Source organism: Haemorhous mexicanus, chromosome 28, assembly GCF_027477595.1.
Source record: "Haemorhous mexicanus isolate bHaeMex1 chromosome 28, bHaeMex1.pri, whole genome shotgun sequence".
NCBI classification, from domain to species: Eukaryota; Metazoa; Chordata; class Aves; order Passeriformes; family Fringillidae; genus Haemorhous; species Haemorhous mexicanus.
Window position 1 is genome coordinate 3127375 of NC_082368.1, and position 19094 is coordinate 3146468.

The following is a 19094-nucleotide window of genomic DNA, read 5'->3' on the forward strand; positions in this document are numbered from 1 at the left end:
TCAGAATCAGCTCTCTGGTTTATGTGTCACATCTGAACTCTTCTAACAGTCCACACCTCAAGAAAAAAAAAGAACAGAAGCAATTAATCACTCTGGACATTAATTGCTCACATTTGATTAGCCAGCCTTTGAGAACAAATGTGACACAGAAATAGAAAAAGGCATTGATAGCAGTGACAGAACATCTCTGGCACAGAAAAAAAGTAACAAAAAACCCCAATAAATTTTAAAATGGCACTACTGCCTGGTCAGTGCAAATGGCAGTGAATGTGGAGCTGGGAATTTCCTGTTCACACTCGAGGTTCTGCTCCCCCAGCTGTGCCAGGGCATTGTCAGTCAGAGTGGGGAGCTGTAACTTATTGGCAGAAATATCAAAATACACATTGATTAGATAATTGAACTTCACAAACACCCCTTTCACAGCAAGCAGGACAATACAGCAGACTAGGAGGGGCGAGATATAAGAAAATATTAAAAATTTTAATTTCCATTTAGCCTTATGGATAACTTTCCCCTTTTCTTCTCCTCTTGAGTACCTGTTTCTCTTCCAGGACATAACATTCCGTCTTATTATCACCAGGTCCTGCATGTCACTAATATTTTTTGAAGGTTAAAGAGGATTAATAAATTTTAAATAGCATCTTGGAATTGTAAAGGAGGAATTTGGGGAAAAAAATAATTGAATGCATGCACATGGCCCAGGAGACAGCGCCTGAAAAAGCAAATACACTTTTTTAAGTGTGTAAATCCCAAAACTAAGTTTGTTTGTTTTTTATTTTTTTAATGTTCTAGTCCCTTAACATTTTCATGAGTCAAACTGATTTTGACAGGCAGTTAGTTTAGTTATTTTCACTTTGGTTGGATGGGTGAGATTTCTTCCAGCTCATGTTGAAACTTGCTCAGAACGGAACTGAACTGAATGTAGGTGAAGAGGGTTTGAAAATGACCTCGGAGAGGGTTTGAAAATTACTCGAAAAGTGTTTGAAAATGATCTCAGAGGGTTTGAAAATGACCTCGAGGAGGTTTTAAAAACGAGCGCGGTGTGCGGAGGAGGGGCAGGGCTGTGCCACGCTGGGTGGGACACACGGACACGGCGGGGCCCGCCTGGAGCCGCTCATGAATGAACTCCGGCAGAATCCTATTTTTTATGAATGGGCGCTCCGTAGTGAATGAACAGCGCAGCTCTGCCATGTGATTGGTCCGCCAGCGTGGAAGCCACGCCCACTCCTCAATGGCTGACGGCCGACGGGAGCGGTGATTGGCGGGCGTGCCCCGACTCCGAGCTTCATTCACAAATTCGATCAAACAAAGGAGTGGGCGAGCCGGGGCCGTGAGCGAGGCCAATGGGCGACCGGCCCCGGGCCCACGGCGGCCTCGGAGCGGGCATGGGGCGGCTCCGCCGCTGGCTCCGCGTGGGCCGGGCCCGCCGGTGCTGAGGGACGGCTCCGGACCGGACCGGACCCGACCCGAGGGGGGCTCCTGGCTCGGGGCTCGTCCCGGCCGGGTTCGGTCCCGCCTCGTGTTCCAAGTTTCGGTCGCCGCCTCTCCCGGGACGCGGTCCTGCCGCTGCTGCGGATCCCGGCCCGGTTCCCCTGCCCCGGTACCCCCCAGATGCCCCAGGAGGATGAAGGGGTACCTGGACCAGCAGGTGCCGTTCACCTTCCCGCAGGTGAGTGGCGGCTCCGCCGGGGGGGCGCTCCGGGCCGGCCCCGCTCCCCCGGGGCTCCGCTCTGAGCCGCTCCTCCCTCTCTGAGCAGCCCCCGGGCCCGGCGCTGCCCGCGGGCCGAGCCGTGCTGGGCGCTGCGAGGATTCCCGGGGAACCGGCGGTGCCACCGGAGCAGGACTCGGAAGGTGAGGGGGACCCGGGGGTGGCCGGGCAGGGACCGGGAGCGGGAGCGGGAGCGGGGTCGGATCCTGCTCCGCTCCGCGCCCCTCCGGAGCATCCCGCATTCATCGGCTCCTCTCCCCGCAGAGCTCTTCCAGGACCTGCGGCAGCTCCAGGAGACCTGGCTGACTGAAGGTAGGCTCCTTCCCTTTTTAAACTTCTGGAATGCTCTGTCCGGGGAGGTGGTGGAGTCACCATCCCTGGAGGTGTTGAACAAAGCCTGGATTGGCTCTGGGTGCCAGGGTTGAGTTGAGGTGTTGGGGCTGGGCTGGACTCGATGGTCTTGAAGGTCTCTTCCAACCCAGTGATTCTGTGATTTCCCCCAGCTCTGCTGGGGAAACACATCTGGGAAAACACTCTGCTGGCTGCCATCCCTGGAGGTGTTGAACACAGCCTGGATTGGCTCTGGGTTTAGTGGAGAAGATGTTGGGGCTGGGTTGGACTCGATGGTCTCAGAGGTCTCTTCCAGCCTGGTCATTCTGTTCTGTTCTTTGAGCTCACACCATTCCCACAAGGTCATCTCCTCTGGAGTGCTCACCAGGACAAGAGGACACAGCCTCCAGCTGGGCCAGGGGGAGTTTAGGCTGGACATCAGGAAAAAATCCTTCACAGGAAGAGGGACTGGGCACTGGAATGTGCTGCCAGGGAGGGGGCACAGCCCTGGAGGTGTTTAAACAAGGCTGGGTCGGCTCTGGGTGCCAGGGTTGGGTTGAGGTGTCAGGGAACAGGTTGGACTCGGTGATTTTGAAGGTCTCTTCCAACCCAGTGATTCTGTGATTCCCCCAGCTCTGCTCGGTTTTGAGTTGGTTTTGGGTTTGTCCCGCTCCTGGCTCCAAACAAAAGTGTTTTTTTCCAGCCTTGCCAAGCCCTGGCCTGTGGAACTGAGGACGCTGAATGGCACCATTGTGCCTGTGAATGCGGCTTGGCTGCTGGCCCGCTGCCCTGGGTACAATTTTCGCCCGGGGCTGTTTGTAACTGCTTCGGTTTTATGCTAATTTGTCACTTATCTTTGTAGGTTGCCAGAACGTTGATATTTTCTTAAACAACAAAGTAATCTTTTAATTTGAGGAACAAAATGCTTCTATTCTTTTTTTTTTTTTTTTTTTTTTCTATTTTTTAATGTAATACTTTGCGGGGACCTTCCTGGAATTTACATAATTTTCAGTTTGGTGTCTTAATTGTTTTGACTTTGAACTTCAAGGAAAGAAAATTTGGAATGCCAGGGAGTCACATTAATTCCAAGTGAAACTCGTTCTAAACATGGTGATTTTGCTCTAATTCCAGCACTACAGATGATCCATTTTGTAGAAAATTCAAAACACGCCCTCGAGCACAGTCTCTTGATAAATACAGAAGTACTTGTTCTATCTAGGTACTTAAAAATATTTAACAATAATGATGTAAAAATATGCATGGCATTTTGAGCAGGGGTTTTAATTTTAATCCTAATTTTACCACAAGTGAGAGACAATCTGGTCCAACAATTCTTTTTTTAAGCCTTCAGAAATGTATTTGCCAACTAAGTAAGATTATTAAGGGAAAAAATATCAAAAGTTTTATGTTCATTCCAAAGTGAACAGAAATGAGTTGATCAGGCAGTGTTCCAGGAGTGTGAGGATTGTAAGGATGAAGCAAGAATTACCTGGAACTGCCTGTTTCAATAATGAAACATCCATGTAATTTTCATCAGAGCAGGAAAATAATTATTAATAGCTGATCATGTAATTCACCTGAGACTGATTTCTTTTAAACCTCAGAAGAACTCCAGCTGCCAACAAGTTTGCCTCAGAACTGATTTGTGGGAGACTTTCAATTTTAGATTTTCTCATGTCTTTCAATTTAAGATTTTCTCTTGTCTGATAATATTTTGAGCTCACCAATGCAAAGAATTTCCCTGGAATCTCTCACAATATATTTGCCAGCAGCAGAGTGTTTGTAGGATGAGTTTGGAAGTCACTCACAGCACTGGAGGTGCTCTGCTTCCAGCCAGGATTAATAAATGATAATGCCAACCTCACTCCATGTTTTTGGAATATTTCAAATGTAGAATTTCTTTTAATTGTCATTTTGCACAGCTCATAGCATCTAACCAGCGTCCAAGTGAAATCCCTGAGAAATTCAATATGAGTTTTAATAATGTATTTTATTATTTTAGCCTGCATATCAGGGAACTGGTTTCTCCCATTTCCAGACTTGTAACAAGAAGATGACCCTCTGAAGCAAACTATGGTTTTTTTCCTGTTCACCAGGATGTCAAAATACTTTCCCAAATGGTGAAAATATTTTTTACTAATGTCCTGTGTGCCAGCATTTGTTCATGAGGTGAAAGCATCAGAGCACTGAAGAGTACCTCCCTAAACAATGCAGAAGAAAAGGAGAAAACATCAAATAGATAACTCAGAGAATGAATTTTCTAGATTTTTTTCCCAAATTCCCCATCTTTTATTGCTTACATTTCCAGTTTGCTGTCATCCAGGTTATTTGAAGGAGCAGCAATTGCAGAGTGAAGGCTTTGGCCAGTTCCATTCTCATTTTCCCCCTGGTAGCAGAGTGTTACTCCCTGAGCTTTATTTTTGGCAGACTGAGATTAGTGGACATCCATCCTTTATGTCCCTTAATTCTGACTCACCACCTGTGTTTCAGAGCAGAGGGAGTGCAATCTGCTGTCCACTCTGCAATAACAAAAACTGTAGCTTTTGTTAGCAGCAGCAGCAGCATTTCTTTCAGCAGCAGTGAGAGACCTTTATGAAATAACAACAATCTGCTGCCAGCTCTCCCTTCCCTGCAGTGAAAGGGAGGTAAAAGTAATTGTTAGAAGTTATAAAATATGAGTAAGGTTTCTCCCAGGACTCACATGTATTCATTAATCCCCAAGGGAAACTCTCCTCAGTCACTAAAATCATCCCAGCAGAAAGCTCAGGTCTTTCCTGCAGAGATTTATTTCTGCCTTGGTGTTAATTATGCTGAACAAGGTGCCAAAGCTAACTCCTCCCTGCCTCTTTTTCTCCCTCCCTCTCTCTCCTGACAGCTCAGGTTCCAGACAGTGATGAGCAATTTGTGCCTGACTTCCATTCAGAAAGCTGTAAGTACCAAGGGGGGACTCACACCTCCTGGGGGAAGGGCAAATCCACATTTTGGTGCCTTTTCCCCCTGCCCCAGGCACTTTCCCCCACATAAACTGAAATTAAACATTTTACTGGTTGCTCTTGTTTCCCTCCTTTCTCAGAGCTTGGCCTCTGAGCCATAAATTTAATTTCTTTCCCTTTTTGACCTAGAGCTGAGGAGAGGGATGGTGCCAGTTTCACCCTGAGTGAATCAGTGAGTCAGGTGTGATGGGAGAGCCTGTTCCAGCTATTAGGGGCTGGAAAGAATTGGCTGCTCCCAGCACATCCAACCTCTTGACAGTCCCATGGAGTTCAGGGTCCTGGGCTGTTGGCACAGCAGAGATCAGCAGAGGAACCCCTCCATCTGGGAATGCCTGACAATCACAGCTCCCCACAAAGAACAGAAGTGTCACTTTGATCTTTCCTTTCTCTCCTGCAGTAGCTTTTCACAGTCCTCCTGCTAAGATCAAGAAGGAGCCCCAGAGCCCCTCAGAGCTGTCCTGCAGCCACGAGCAGCCACTCCAGCACAACAGCAAGCAGTGCCTTTATGCCAGGTATGGCTCACACAGAGAGGGGCAGCAGCTGCTCTGAAATCCAGGGCTCTGAAACCTGGCTCTGGGTTTGGAAAGACAGGTGTGTGCTAAGGAAGGCAGGAGCCTCCCCTGAAATGGAAATTGTAAACCCCCTCCCTCTGAATTGTTATAAATTTGAAATTAAGGGGCTCTCAGGGAATGATGTGGGAGCAGGAGTAACAGTTCTTTATTAGGGAAGAAAATAAAAATTAAATAAACAATGCAGTGAACCAAACCAACCCTGACAGAGCCAGAACACACCTGACACCCCGTGGGTCAGGGTGCTGGCAGCAGTCCCACTGGAATTGTGGCTCAGCCCTCCTGCAGTGCCAGGGGTGGTTCTGCTGGAGCAGGGATCCTGCAGAAGGGTGCAGTCTGCCTCTGAGGATCCAGGGGAAGAGGCAGCTGCTGCTCCTCTGGGAATGCAGTGGGCAAAGGCTGCTGGGGTGTCCCAAACCTCAGACTAGATCCAGGAAGGAATGGTTGAAATCTCGGGTTACATCCAGGTAGGAATGCTTGGCTCCTCCCCTGGGTGGAGCATCTCCCAGTGGGATGATGGAATCTGATCAGCCCTGCAGGGGCATTCACTGGCCCATTAACAGAAGATAATTAATAATTAATGGCCCCTGATCAGAAGAGATCTCCTGGAGGGAGGATGGGTTGTGCGAGAGATAAAGAACACTGCCCAATGGACAGCAGATACCTGCCCCAGCTCTGACAGATGGTGATAGAGCTCACCTCCAGCTAAACCTTGCAGCCCAAGACAGAGATGTTCCAGGTGCTGCCACGAGTCCCTCCTGGAGATCTGAAATGCTGCAATTTCTGTTTGGCTGTTCCAGTGCCTACGAGCAGCCCAGGGAGTCCCCCAGCCCTGGAGTCCTGATCCAGCCAGCGCTGCAGCAGTTCCCCAGGCAGGACAGGAGCTTCCTGAGCCCTGCAGGGCCCCCCAGCTCCACACCCAGCTGTGGGTTCCTCAGTGAGAGCAGGTGAGTGACCTCAGAGCTGGGGAGGGGGCAGGGATTGCCCTCCTTGGTGGTGGCAGGAGGAAGGGCTGCAGCCTCCAGGTGGAAGTGCTCCGTTTGCAGCTCCTGTGGCACCCAGCTCTGCTGCCAGGGTGGGAACTCCACACCCTCAACCCTGCCAGGTCCTGGCACTGATGGGCTGTGGGAAACATCCTTCCCTGGGATGTCATCCTTCCTTGTGCCAGCCACACTGAGCTCCTACAGCTCCAGCAATGGGCTGAGGGGGTTTCTGCCCCTCATCCAGCCCCCAGAAACCAGGGCTGAAACCAGGGGGGCCAGAAATCAATCAGGGCTGAAACCAGGGGGGCCAGAAATCAATCAGGGCTGAAACCAGGGGGGCCAGAAAGCAGAAACCAGGGCTGAGACCTGTCACCTAATGGTGACAAGAGGGTTCTTCACCATTAGGTCAGATGTCACATACACCCACGTCATCAGGGTCCAATAAGAAAAAAGTTTTTATTCTGCATGTCCTCCAGCTTATATACTCTTAATAGAGTGTGATTTTAAGTCATTAACTACATCACAGTAACTTATTATATTCATTGGTGCAGAGCAATTAGGGTCAATATAATTGGCAAAAGTTTTACAGAAATTTTATAAGCCATGTTATTGATTGCACTGTGCTAGAGGTGACTGCTGGGGATATTTCTCCTCAGAGACACCTTTAGCTCCAGGCAGTTGCAGCCAGGCACTCAGGATGAGCCCATGCAAAGCAGAAACTCAGTTTACCTCTAGTGGAAAAAGTTCAGGGGATGGTGAAGAGAAAAGGAGTGGGTTCTGCTGGAGGGTTAAATCCAGAGTTTATTCCAAGGTGACACAGTTCTGAATCTCTGTAACTACTCCAACAGAACAAGGACCACATGGCCTCAATGCCTTTTAAGCTCACCAGGAGGTGGGAGGGAGAGGACAGGTGAGCCACCAACCAGGTGGGAGGGGGAGGGTCCCAGGGGACAATGACACCTGGACAGGCCAATGACTCCAGGTCTGAAAAGCATCTTTTGAACTTCTGCCAATCACACAATGCTCTAGCTGGAATGTGGAACTTGACAGACAGACATTAGGAAGAGGGCAGGGGGAAGGCAAGGAGGAAGTAGTCACAGCTGAGGGACAGGATTTAGCTTCACACCACAACAGCATGTAAACACATTTACTTATGCACAGAGTCTAGTTTACAAAAATTTTCTATATTTATATAATAGATATAATATATATAATAGAGATGTGTATAATAGAGATGTGTATAATAGAGATGTATAATAGAGATGTATAATAGAGATGTATAATAGAGATGTATAATAGAGATGTATAATAGAGATGTATAATAGAGATGTATAATAGAGATGTATAATAGAGATGTATAATAGAGATGTATAATAGAGATGTATAATAGAGATGTATAATAGATAAAATACATATGTAATAGATATAATATACATATAATAAATAGATATAATATATATTATAGTGATAATAGATATAATAGATATAGATAGAATTGATATAATATATATAATATATGTCATTGATATAATATAGATATATATATAATAGATAAAATATATATAATAGATATAATACATCTTTTCTAATCTATTTCCATGCTAACAACCTTCTCTTCTTCCTTGCTATAAATACACTCAAAAATCATCTGTTGTTACTTCTATTATCCCAGCTTTGCTTGCAGGCCAGCTCTCAAGCCCCTCCACAGTTTCTCTGCAGGCTCAGGGGAATCCCCCATTGTTTCTGGGGCTGCAAATTCTGCAGAAAGCAGCAGTCTCACATCTTCTCCCTTCTTAGCTCTGCCTACCAGCCACCTCTGGAGATGTGCCACTCCTTCCCACCCTCCCAGGAGGACCCCAGTGCCTACCAGTGCCAGCTGCCCAAGGCCTGCCTCCAGTTCCCTCTCCAGGGCTTCAAGCAGGAGCAGCAGGACCCGCAGTACGAGCCAGCAGAGCAGGCAGGCAGCAGGCAGCAGCTCCCTGCAGCTGTGGTGGTCAAGCAGGAGCAGCTGGATTACCTGTACGACCCAGGTAGGCAGAACTGACCCTTGCTGAGTGCATGGGCACCTTCAGGGGGGTCAGCAGCTCCTTGGCAGCATGCAGCTGGGTGAGCTGCTGCTGTCTGAGCTCTGGAGCAGCCCTGGCTCTGTCAGCAGCCTGTGCTCTCTGGGTGCTGGCAGCTGGAAGGGCTCTGATGCTCACTGCATCCAAAACAAGGCTGGGACACTCACCTTGCTCTGAGAGGGAATTTCTGGTGCAGAGCTGAAAGCTTGAGCAAGACTGGAGGTGATGTTAAATCCACTCAAACTAGATAACAGCATCCCCACCCCAAGGGAGTAAGGAGACTCAAAATTCATGGTTAGCCCACTCCACCATCAGGAATGGGGAAAAGGCTGTTCCCAGTTTCACAGGGAGGTTTTGTTTTTTAAGCTTAGAAAGTAAGTGAGCTCAGCTTTGAAGAGATCATGCTGAAAACAGCCAACAGCAGCAGAAAGGAAGGAATCAAACATGTTGGAACTTGTGCAGGAAATCTGTCTCTGACCCTTGCAGCAGAAGCCCCCCTGAGCAGAGAGGAAAGGGGCTCTGGGTGGGCTCAGCTCAGTGCCAGGCTGCTGCTTGGTGCTTCCCATGGAAACAAGGCTCAGAGAACAGAGATTTCAGGGGATGACAAGAGAAAAAAAGTCAGTGATGCCAAAAATAGCTCTCCAGATGCCAGACATCTCCTCCAGGTGATCCTCTTATTTTTCCACAAGGGATAAATCTTCTTTTTCTGGCAGATCTGTCCAAGGACTCACTACCCTGAGATCACAATACCCTCTCCAGAGGGAGTGATACTTCTGGTGTCCTGGTATTTTAATGGACAGCTTGGATGGTTTCCTTTAGCAGAAATAAACCCAAAATTCAAAAGCTCCTATGAGGGGATCACTGTGGTGATATTGGTGTTACAATTTCACTGGGTCTGTTCAGAAAATGTGCAGACCCAGAGGATGGGAATGTGCTTTTTGTGAGAGTTTATGGTTGTAATAACACCCAGGCTGTCAGCTCAGAGTTCTCTTCCCTCAGCATCAGCAAAATATCTGCTGGCAGCCATGGCCAGACACAGGTGTGAGAGGGAAATGGAACATGAACCTTTGCAAACTCCCAGCTTCTGTTTCAGCTGTGCACAGTAAATAAATTTGATTCAGAAGAGACAAATTGCAGTGCACAGACAGCACTTTACAGAACCAGGAAAAGACTTCCTGCTTGTTTTTAACAAAGGCTGATTTTTCTTTTATATTTTCTAAACTCTTTGTGAGAATGCCCCTTCATGATGTGAAAAAGCCAGGGGGACTTGAGACATCTGAAATGACATTTGTGACACTGTAGAAACAGTCAGATGCTGCTGCTCTCCATTTTCATCATCACAGCACCCCTGGAAAAATGTAATCCCTTCTTACCTGGGCCAGCAGCAGCAAAGTGTGTAATTATCTTAAACTAAGAGGAGAGAGAGGTTCAATTGGTTTTGAATATTGATTTATACATGATTTTGTATAAAAGTGATGTGGAGGTGATTGGCTGGATATCCTGGCTGCTCTGAAGGATGGTGTGTGATAGTGGCACAAAGTCTTACTGCTCTAATTCATGACTAAAAGGATAATGCACATGAAGCTGTAGTTGGCAGCCTGACTCTCACCTTCAGCAGGGCTCCAAGAGCTTGGACAGCTGCACTCACCTGCCCACCTTTGCAGAGCAAGAGAATTCTGCCACCTGTGCTTTTTAAACAAATGGCTTTGTTAATTTGTTAATTGTCCTGCAGATGTTCCTGACTGCCCTTCCATGTACATAAATGCTGAGAGTTACCCAGGCCACCCACACACAGAGGATGCATCAGGTGAGAGGTGCAGGCACTGCCTCTTCTCCTGCCCCCCTGCTCCTGCCCTGCCTGGCTGTGACTGCTGCTGTTGCTTTCTCTTTCAGGCTGCAGCTTTGACAAGCAGATGAGGGCCTTCACTGATGATGTCTGTGTTGTTCCAGAGAAATTTGAAGGTTGGAGAAAGAAAGGCTTGGAGTTTTGGTGTAAGACAGGGTTATCCATCACCTTAGCCAGCCCCTTGTCTAGTACCTGCATGGCTCATTACCCTGGTTCCTGCAGGTGTGTTTGCACCCAGCTTTTTTGGTATTTTGCTCATTTTTTGAGCTTTCTTAGCAGCAACCAGGCCTTCTAGCATAAGCAGTTTAATTGTGATTTATATCACATGCTCTTGGAAGTGTTGCTTGTGAATTTGCCACTGTTTTATGTGAACTGAAATATTCCAGGTAAACATTTTGAAACTGTGAAATGTGCTGCTTTTTTCTTCTCTTTTTCCAGTTGTTTTAGCACTGTTCTCCTTAGAGATGTCTTGTTTGTCCTTCTCAGCAGGAGACATCAAGCAGGAAGGTGGAGGCTGCAGGGAAGGACCCCCCTACCAGCGACGGGGCTCGCTGCAGCTCTGGCAGTTCCTCGTGGCTCTCTTGGACAACCCCACCAATTCCCACTTCATTGCCTGGACTGGGAGAGGAATGGAGTTCAAGCTCATTGAGCCAGAGGAGGTGAAACCATCGGGGTTCTCTACAGGCTCAGGGAAATCACCCTTTCTTTCTGGGGCTGCACATTCCCAACAGGCTTCTCCTCTGCCCTGCCAGTGGCACTAGACCCTGCAGCAAGCCAGGGTTTTTAGAAGAGGTCAAAACACTTGAGTGGCACAAATATCAGGTTTAAAAAAGGTTGTTTGTGTGTAAGCTTATAGCCTCAGCTATGCAGTGAGCCAAATTACCCACAGCTCTGGGTACTTCACTCTCAGCTTGCAGTGGCCTGTGCTCTTGCCATGCTCCATACTTGAGGCTGACGTTGAGGTTTGGAGTTTTGAGCCCTACTGATTGCAGAAGTTTCCATAAGATATGTCCTAGTCTGTCTTTATTTCAAAATTATTTGCACTGAAGTGTAATTTCAAATGCTGCCATGTTCCAAAAAAACCCAGTGGTACTTGACAGTGTCTGGGAGAAGTGTCCATTACATCTGTTCACATCTTGTTCCACTGAGAGCTGCACTAGCAGGGTCCTTGCTACAAATCAAAATTTATGGGCACTTTCAGAGCAGATGAGTTGACATTGGCTTGCAACAGACTTCTGATAAAATTTAAAATCATGTAGTAGGAAGGCACAGGTCTCTTCCAGTGTGTTCCCTCATGCTTGGTCTCCTGATAAACATGGAACCTTGGAAATTAGGTGTAACATAGGAAAAAGCAGCCCTTTAACACCCTCCAGCTTTCAGAGTACTGGAGAGTGAGGAGCAGAGGTGACAGCAAAGGAGCTCTCTAGTGGCCAGAATTTCTCTGTGATAGAGTGCTTCATGTTTAAAAGCTGCTAAATTTTTGATAAATCTGTTATTGAAATGGTTGTGTGTGTCATGGTACCACCAGTGAAAGGAGAACCAGCTGGATGATGTTCTTTTCTCTTGGGCTGGTGTCTTGTTTGACAAGCCAGGTGTGTGCTAAGGAAGGCAGGAGCCTCCCTTGAAATGGGAAATGTAAACCCCCTCCCTCTGAATTATAATTTTTAAATTAAGGGGCTCTTAATTAAAAAAAAAATATATATATACAGGCAAAGGTATGGGAAATAGGAATAAGAGTTGTTTACTAGAAAAATTAAAAGTACAAATGCAATAGTACAAAAAAGAAAACAAACCCCTGCCAGAGTCAGAGCAGGCCCTGCCCCCTGTGTGTCAGGGTGGTGGCACAGTCCCATCCCAGGGGGGCTCAGGGTGGGGGCACAGTCCCATCCCAGGGGGGCTCAGGGTGGTGGCACAGTCCCATCCCAGGGGGGCACAGTCCCATCCCAGGGGGCTCAGGGTGGTGGCACAGTCCCATCCCAGGGGGGCTCAGCCCTCCTGCAGTGCCAGCTGTGGTTCTGCTGGAGCAGGGATCCTGCACAAGGGGGGAGTTTTCCTCTGGAGCTCCAGGGCTGCTGGAGATGGGCCTGCTCTCCCTCTGGGAATGCAGGGCAGCAGAAAGCTGCTCCTCTGGGAATGCAGTGGGCAAAGGCTGCTGGGCTGTTCCCAGGGCAGATTGGATCCAGGTAGGAATGCTTGGCTCCTCCCCTGGGCAGAGCATCTCCCCATGGGATGATGGAATTTGATCAGCCCTTCAGGGACACTCACTGGCCATGGACAGCAGAGATCTCCTGGAGGGAAGATGGGCTGTGGGAGAGATAAAGAAACCTGCCCCATGAACAGCAGAGAACTGCCCCACCTCTGACAGCTGGCAATAGAAGAAATCTATTTATTTACATTTAATAAATCTTTCAGCTAAATCTTTCAAGCTGAGGCAGCTGGGCTCACAGGCATTGCCACTTTGGTGCTGTTTGCAGGTGGCCAGGCTCTGGAGTAGGAAGGCACAGGTCTCTTCCAGTGTGCTCCCTCATGCTTGGTCTCCTGATAAACATGGAACCTTGGAAATTAAGTGCAACATAGGAAAAAGCAGCCCTAGAAAAGGGCTCCTGGAGGAAGAGGGCTCCTGGAGGAAGAGGGCTCCTGGAGGAAGAGGGCTCCTGGAGGAAGAGATCTCCTGGAGGGAGGATTGGTTGTGGAAGAGATAAAGAAAAACTGCCCAATGAACAGCAGAGACCTGCCCCACCTCTGATGGGGCAATAGAATAAATCTATTTATGTAGATTTAATAAACCTTGCAAGCTGAGGCAGCTGGGCTCTCAGGCATTGCCACTTTGGTGCTGTTTGCAGGTGGCCAGGCTCTGGGGGATCCAGAAGGAGTAGGAAGGCACAGGTCTCTTCCAGTGTGCTCCCTCATGCTTGGTCTCCTGATAAACATGGAACCTTGGAAATTAAGTGCAACATAGGAAAAAGCAGCCCTAGAAAAGGGCTCCTGGAGGAAGAGGGCTCCTGGAGGAAGAGGGCTCCTGGAGGAAGAGATCTCCTGGAGGGAGGATTGGTTGTGGAAGAGATAAAGAAAAGCTGCCCAATGAACAGCAGAGACCTGCCCCACCTCTGATGGGGCAATAGAATAAATCTATTTATGTAGATTTAATAAACCTTGCAAGCTGAGGCAGCTGGGCTCTCAGGCATTGCCCTTTGGTGCTGTTTGCAGGTGGCCAGGCTCTGGGGGATCCAGAAGAACCGTCCAGCCATGAACTACGACAAGCTGAGCCGGTCGCTGCGCTACTACTACGAGAAAGGCATCATGCAGAAGGTCAGTGTGCAAGGCAGGAGGAGACTTGGTGCTTTCAGTAATGCTCCTCTTGTTTGAGACAAGAAGCCCCAGACAGTCCTTGAGCTAGCTGTGGGAAATAGGAAAGGTAAGATGTTTAGAAAGCTGTAAGAGCAGGCCTTAGAAACAGAAAGGAGAGAAATCTCCGAGCTAGCTGAAGCTGCAAGGTCAGAAAGTAGAAAAAGTTCCTATGGTAGAGCAAGCAAGGACATTGAACAATAGCTTGAGTTTTAGGCTTGGCCAAGATAGACCTTAAGACTGCTGGAAAATATGATTAGCAAGATAGTAGAAGGTTTTAAGCTCAGTAAAGGAGTGTTGTGTGTTGTTAGAAAGCAGAGCAGCAAGCACTGTGTGAAGCAGGTGTGTGTGTGTGCTTTTAGTGATGGGCTAGAACTGTCTGTGAGCTTTAGCAACATGCTCCTGGCTAGGGAGGTTTTAAAATGCTCTGTAACAAAGAAATCTTCAGCTGCTGCTGGCTGTACATGAGCTTGGCCATCTTCCTACTGTCTCAGCCCTGTCATGAGGCTGATGCTGCAGTAAAGCTCCAGGAACATCCCCCAGCAGTCTCTCCTGTTTGTGAAAACAAATTCCAAACTAGCCAGGCATCCCAGACTCTCCCCAAAGCCTCTCTTTGCTGTAGTTCAGTGGAGGAGCTGAATGCAGGCAAAGCATGAGAAATAAAACAAAGGGGGAATTTGGGTTTCTTTCTTTTTTTCTGTATATTCTGCAGTCAGGAGAGTTGGAATCTATGCAGCTTCAAGGAGATAGGATCAGTTTTTCCTCTGGTGAGGGAAAGGCTGCCTGGAACTTGGTCCTGTGTGCTAGGGGTGGTGTGTGGCACACGCAGGGCCCTGGAGAGAGAGCTGGGAGTGTGTCTGAGAGCAGGCTGCTCAGGGGCTGCTGCTGTTACCTGGGCACAGAGTGTCAGCTGGCAGCACCCCAGCTCCCAGGAGTGACCTATTTTCTCCTCAAGCCAGGTCTTATGAGCTCTAGAGAAACATAACACACCCAACATAGCTCAGCTACCTCAAATGACATAAAATCAGCAGGATGGCTTCTGAGGTAGTGTTGGAAACAGAAAAATTTTAATAAAAGGCAAAATCACAAAGCTCTTTACAGAGAAAACCCCAGCTAGGGGCAAGAGGCTCTTGCTCCTGGTAAAAACCCCACAAAAGTGATTACTTCCTTTGCTCTCCTCTTTTTCTAGTGAATTGCTCTGGCAGGACCTTTTGGCCTCTGTCCAGCTGGGTATCCTTAGGTCTGAGGTGAAGTCCCCAAGGTCCTGTTTGGGGACAAAGACACCTAGGAGGTGTCTTTTTACCAAATTGAGGAGAGAAGCTTCTGGGCTTTTTTCCTTTTTAAGGAGACAAAGGATAATTAAGTCACTCCACCAAGAGGGGACACATTCCCCCACAGGAGCTGTGCCAGGGGAGGTCAGAGCAGCAGGAGGACAGCAGGGAAGCCTCCCCCAAACTCCTGTTACAAATGCAGCACTGGCTGCTCACATGCCATGCACCTGAGCTGGCTGACACACTGTGCAGGGAGAGAAAAGGGAGTGGGACAGGGACAAAGCAGCTGAAAGATAAATTCCCTTGCTCCCTTCTGAGTTCCTAGGCAGCCTTTGCTCTGAGGAGAAACTCTGACACATCTCAGGGCAGGCAGATGTTTGTGCAAGCCTCTCCTGCTGCTGCCCCTGGGCCTGCAGCACTCACCTGGCCTCCTCTCCCCCCTGCAGGTGGCTGGGGAGCGTTATGTGTACAAGTTTGTGTGTGAGCCTGAGGCTCTGTTCTCCATGGCCTTCCCCGAGCAGCCGCGGCTGAAGGCGGAGCTGGAGCTCAGCGAGGAGGACACGCTGCCCCTGTCCCACCTGGGGGACAATGGCTCCTACCTGCCAGAGCTTGGCAGCTTCCCTGCACAGCTCTACAGCAAAGGCTACACCTACTAGCACTGCTGGGAGCACTGAGTGCAGGGATGGATGGATGGTGGTCAGCAGTGCCAGCGTTTGGCCAGGCCAGCACTGAACTCTGCAGCCCTGCTCTGGCCAGCAGGAGTGCTCAGGAATCACCTGGCAGCACACAGGGCTCTTGGGTGCTTGTGATGAAACTCCTCTCGTGTCAGGAGGGGGCAGTTCCTCAGCTGTGCAGAGATCTCAGGTGATTGGAGCCTCCAGATGTATCACACCTGTCACAATCCCCCCACTGCAGAGGGAGGGGATGCTGTCCCACCAGGGCTTCTTTCATTAAAAAATGAGAGAAATTATGAGAATGCTACAGTGCTGCTGCTGACTCTGTCCCTCCTGTACACGTCCTGAACCTCTGCATGACCTGCTTCCAGCTCTGACCAGAGGAGCTCACTCTGAAAGGCCACTCAGGCCTTCCCAGGATGGCTGCAGGGCCATGGCCACAGACCTTGTGCCTTCCTTGAGGAATACTCCTTGTCTTGGACCTGCATGCTCCTGCCCTGCCTCCTCCTTGCCCATGCCAGGAGTTCCTGCTGTTCAGGCCCTCTGAGCAGGGCAGGTGGAGGCCTTGGCCAGGATCCTGCAGCCCATGGCCCAAAGGCATTTAGGGGAACCATAGAGGAGCTTGATTGCCCTGCTCTGGGGCACAGCTCACAGCCAGTGCCTCGTTCAGGATTGGGGGAGCAGCAAGGCCTGAGACACAGCTCAGTGCTGTGGTGTGGCTTTTCCAAACTGAAAAAGCTCTTCACCAAACATTCTCAGGATATTTGAAGAGCTGCCAGGCTCTGGAGTGTGCCCATCCTGGGCTTGGCTAGAGAACTGTCTGAGACAAGAGAAGAACCTGGTGGAGGTGTGATTAAAAATGCTATACAAAGTAACCTAAACCACACATAGATCTTACTATAGGAATTCAGACTTAAACTCCACAGATATTTGCATGTTTGAGGGGAATTCAGATGTGCTGAAAAGGCAGCTGCAGTCCAGTGCAGCACATGCAACTTAACTAAACTGGCAGGTTTTCCACAACAGTAAATGTTTGTAATGGGTACTACATCCTGATTAGGAGGTGTTTAATTTTTTAATTAGCAGCTCCACCACGTCCCCAGTTAGACAAGGAGCAGTGCAGTGTAGCCACACAGAAAATGTCTGTTTCCACTGCTTCAGATTGATATTTCAGCTGCTGAATACAGAGCATTGCCAATCCTGCCAGCATGGTAGCCTGTAGAAAAAATTGTGTATATTGACTGAAAGCCTGATTTCCCCTGATGACTGTCCCCTGCATGGCTAATGCCAACCCTCCCAACACCCCTGAGAGCCAGGGAAGGCAGCACTCCCTGCCTGAGGAGAGGCCAGACACCCAGAGCAGTCTGCTCTGCTGATGCCTTGGTGCACACTTGGTGTTCTGACAGTTCCTGACCCTCCTGCCTTGCCCTGCACCTCCCTGGGCAGCACAGCTCCTGTGCTGGCCCAGAAGGGAGGGTGAAGGGGAACCCTTCCTTTGGTATAAGCTGCCTTTACTATTTATGAGTGTAAAAATATTATCATTAATAAATTGGTCTGTCTTTGGCCAGTGCAACCTCACTGAGTGCTCCTCCTTTACCTTCTGAGCTTGCTTTGCTCCTCCCCTTGGCACCAGCTCACAGCTTTGATACCTCCACCTGCAGCATTCCCAAGGACTTGACATTCATCCAGAATCCTTTGGGCCACCCCTCTGCCCTTCCCTCCAGGAATTCAGGAGTGAGTTCACACATTTCAGTGCAATTTTAGCTGCACATCATTCAGGTTTCTCAATGATGAACAGCCACAGAGCAGTTCCAGAAATCAGCAAGGCAAGGCTGCCCTCCTTGAGGGACAGTGACCTCTGAAGCTCAGAGATTCCTAATATCCATATCAGAGAGCTGGGAGTCAATAAATCCACTCAGCATCTCCAGTTCAGTTGGAGAGGGAGGCAGCTGGGATGAGAGTGATAGACAAGAGTCCTGAAGTTCTCCTGTTCTCCTGAAAATGACCAGGAGCTTCCAGGAGGGACAGAAACAGCTCCCACAGAAGCTCCCATAAGTCTAAGCAGAACTAAGGAAGAACTTGTTCTTATTCCTCAGCACCACACCTACCTGCCTTTTCAATCCCCTCCAGGCTGGTGACTCCAGCACTGCCCTGAGCTGCCTGTGCCTGACAACCCCTTCAATGAAGAATTTTTATTAATATCCAGTCAAAACCTTCTCTGGCACAACTTGAGGCCATTTCCCTTTGGCCTATAGAGATGGGCTGCCAGGTGAATTCACCCACCTGATCTCACCTGTTCTCAGGGAGCTGTAGAGAGTGAGAAGGTCCCTCCTGAGCCCCTCAGCTGCTCCTCATCAGATCTGTGCTCCAGACCCTTCTGAGAGAGGTTAAAACAGTTAATGGCTCCAACTTTGTTAAAGTCACCCAAGGGCTTTGCCCATTGTGCAAACTGAGCAAAGAACTGCACCAAAGGCCAGCCCACCCCCCAGAACAGGAGTCCTGGCAGGAATTTGAGATAAGATAAAGCTGGCACTATTGCCCAATTGTCTCAGGGCTGAGGAGAAGTTAACAAGGTTGGGGGAGAAGAATACATCCCAAAGAAAGCCCAACCCAGCAGCTGTGCTGAAAATGGCTCTGGCTGGGTTCAGCAGGGCTGCACAGCCCTGACCCATTTGCTGTGCCAGGTTTGCACATTCTTCCCCCCAGGCAAAGGGGGAGAAGTTTTTGGGTATGATCTCCAAAGGTGGTCCAGAGGGGTGAAAGCCAGCCCCTGTAAGAAGCAGACCCTGCAGAGCCCTCCCTTACACAAAGTGGCTCTGCTGTAAAACACAGCACAGGTCACAGGTCACATTCATGAGAGGCACTCTTGGAAGGGGCCATCAGTCCTCAGAGACCCCCAAGTGCCCCAGACTCATTTCTGAAGACTGCACAGGATCAACAAGTGTTGCTCCAGAACCTGTCTGTTGTAAAAGCCACTGCAGAACTGCCCTCCCAGCAGGAAGGTGTGTGGGCATTCCCATCCCTACCTGCATGTTAATTAACCACTGAACTCTGCTTCATGGAACCCCCACCTCCAAGAAGACCTGTCACAGACACATTCTATGAAAAATCCTTTTGCCAGGATCTTTTCTCCTGAGAAGCTCAGAAGTTTCAGCTTCTCCATGTTTTGCTGCTTTGGAATGTGATTTGGAGAATTGTTTACCCAGCATGTGAAATTGTTTTTACTTGGTGACCAATGACAGCCACCTGTGTCGAGGCTGTGAGCAGTCACAAGATTTTATTGTCATTCCTTTCCTTTCCAGCCTTCTGATG

At 48.9% G+C, this 19094-nt stretch overlaps 1 protein-coding gene across 12 annotated transcripts; it reads left to right on the forward strand.

Annotated features, from left to right (window-relative positions):
• Positions 1–1260: 1260 nt before the first annotated feature.
• On the forward strand, positions 1261–17360 carry ETV4 (ETS variant transcription factor 4). 12 transcript variants are annotated; one of them, XM_059869017.1, is made up of 12 exons: positions 1261–1669; positions 1758–1851; positions 1973–2020; positions 4914–4967; positions 5429–5543; positions 6401–6547; positions 8381–8613; positions 10379–10453; positions 10540–10638; positions 10979–11151; positions 13700–13801; positions 15555–17360. In XM_059869017.1, exons 1-12 carry the CDS (start codon positions 1625–1627, stop codon positions 15762–15764), a joined length of 1395 nt encoding a protein of 464 aa, XP_059725000.1. In that variant the 5' UTR covers positions 1261–1624; the 3' UTR covers positions 15765–17360. The 12 variants fall into 12 exon arrangements, 10 of the variants coding, with proteins under 10 accessions (XP_059725000.1, XP_059724997.1, XP_059725001.1 ...); XR_009489586.1 differs by having other exon boundaries at positions 1282–1669; positions 10540–10714; positions 15555–15593; XR_009489587.1 differs by having other exon boundaries at positions 1282–1669; positions 10540–10714; positions 10982–11151; positions 15555–15593.
• The last annotated feature ends 1734 nt before the right edge of the window (positions 17361–19094 follow it).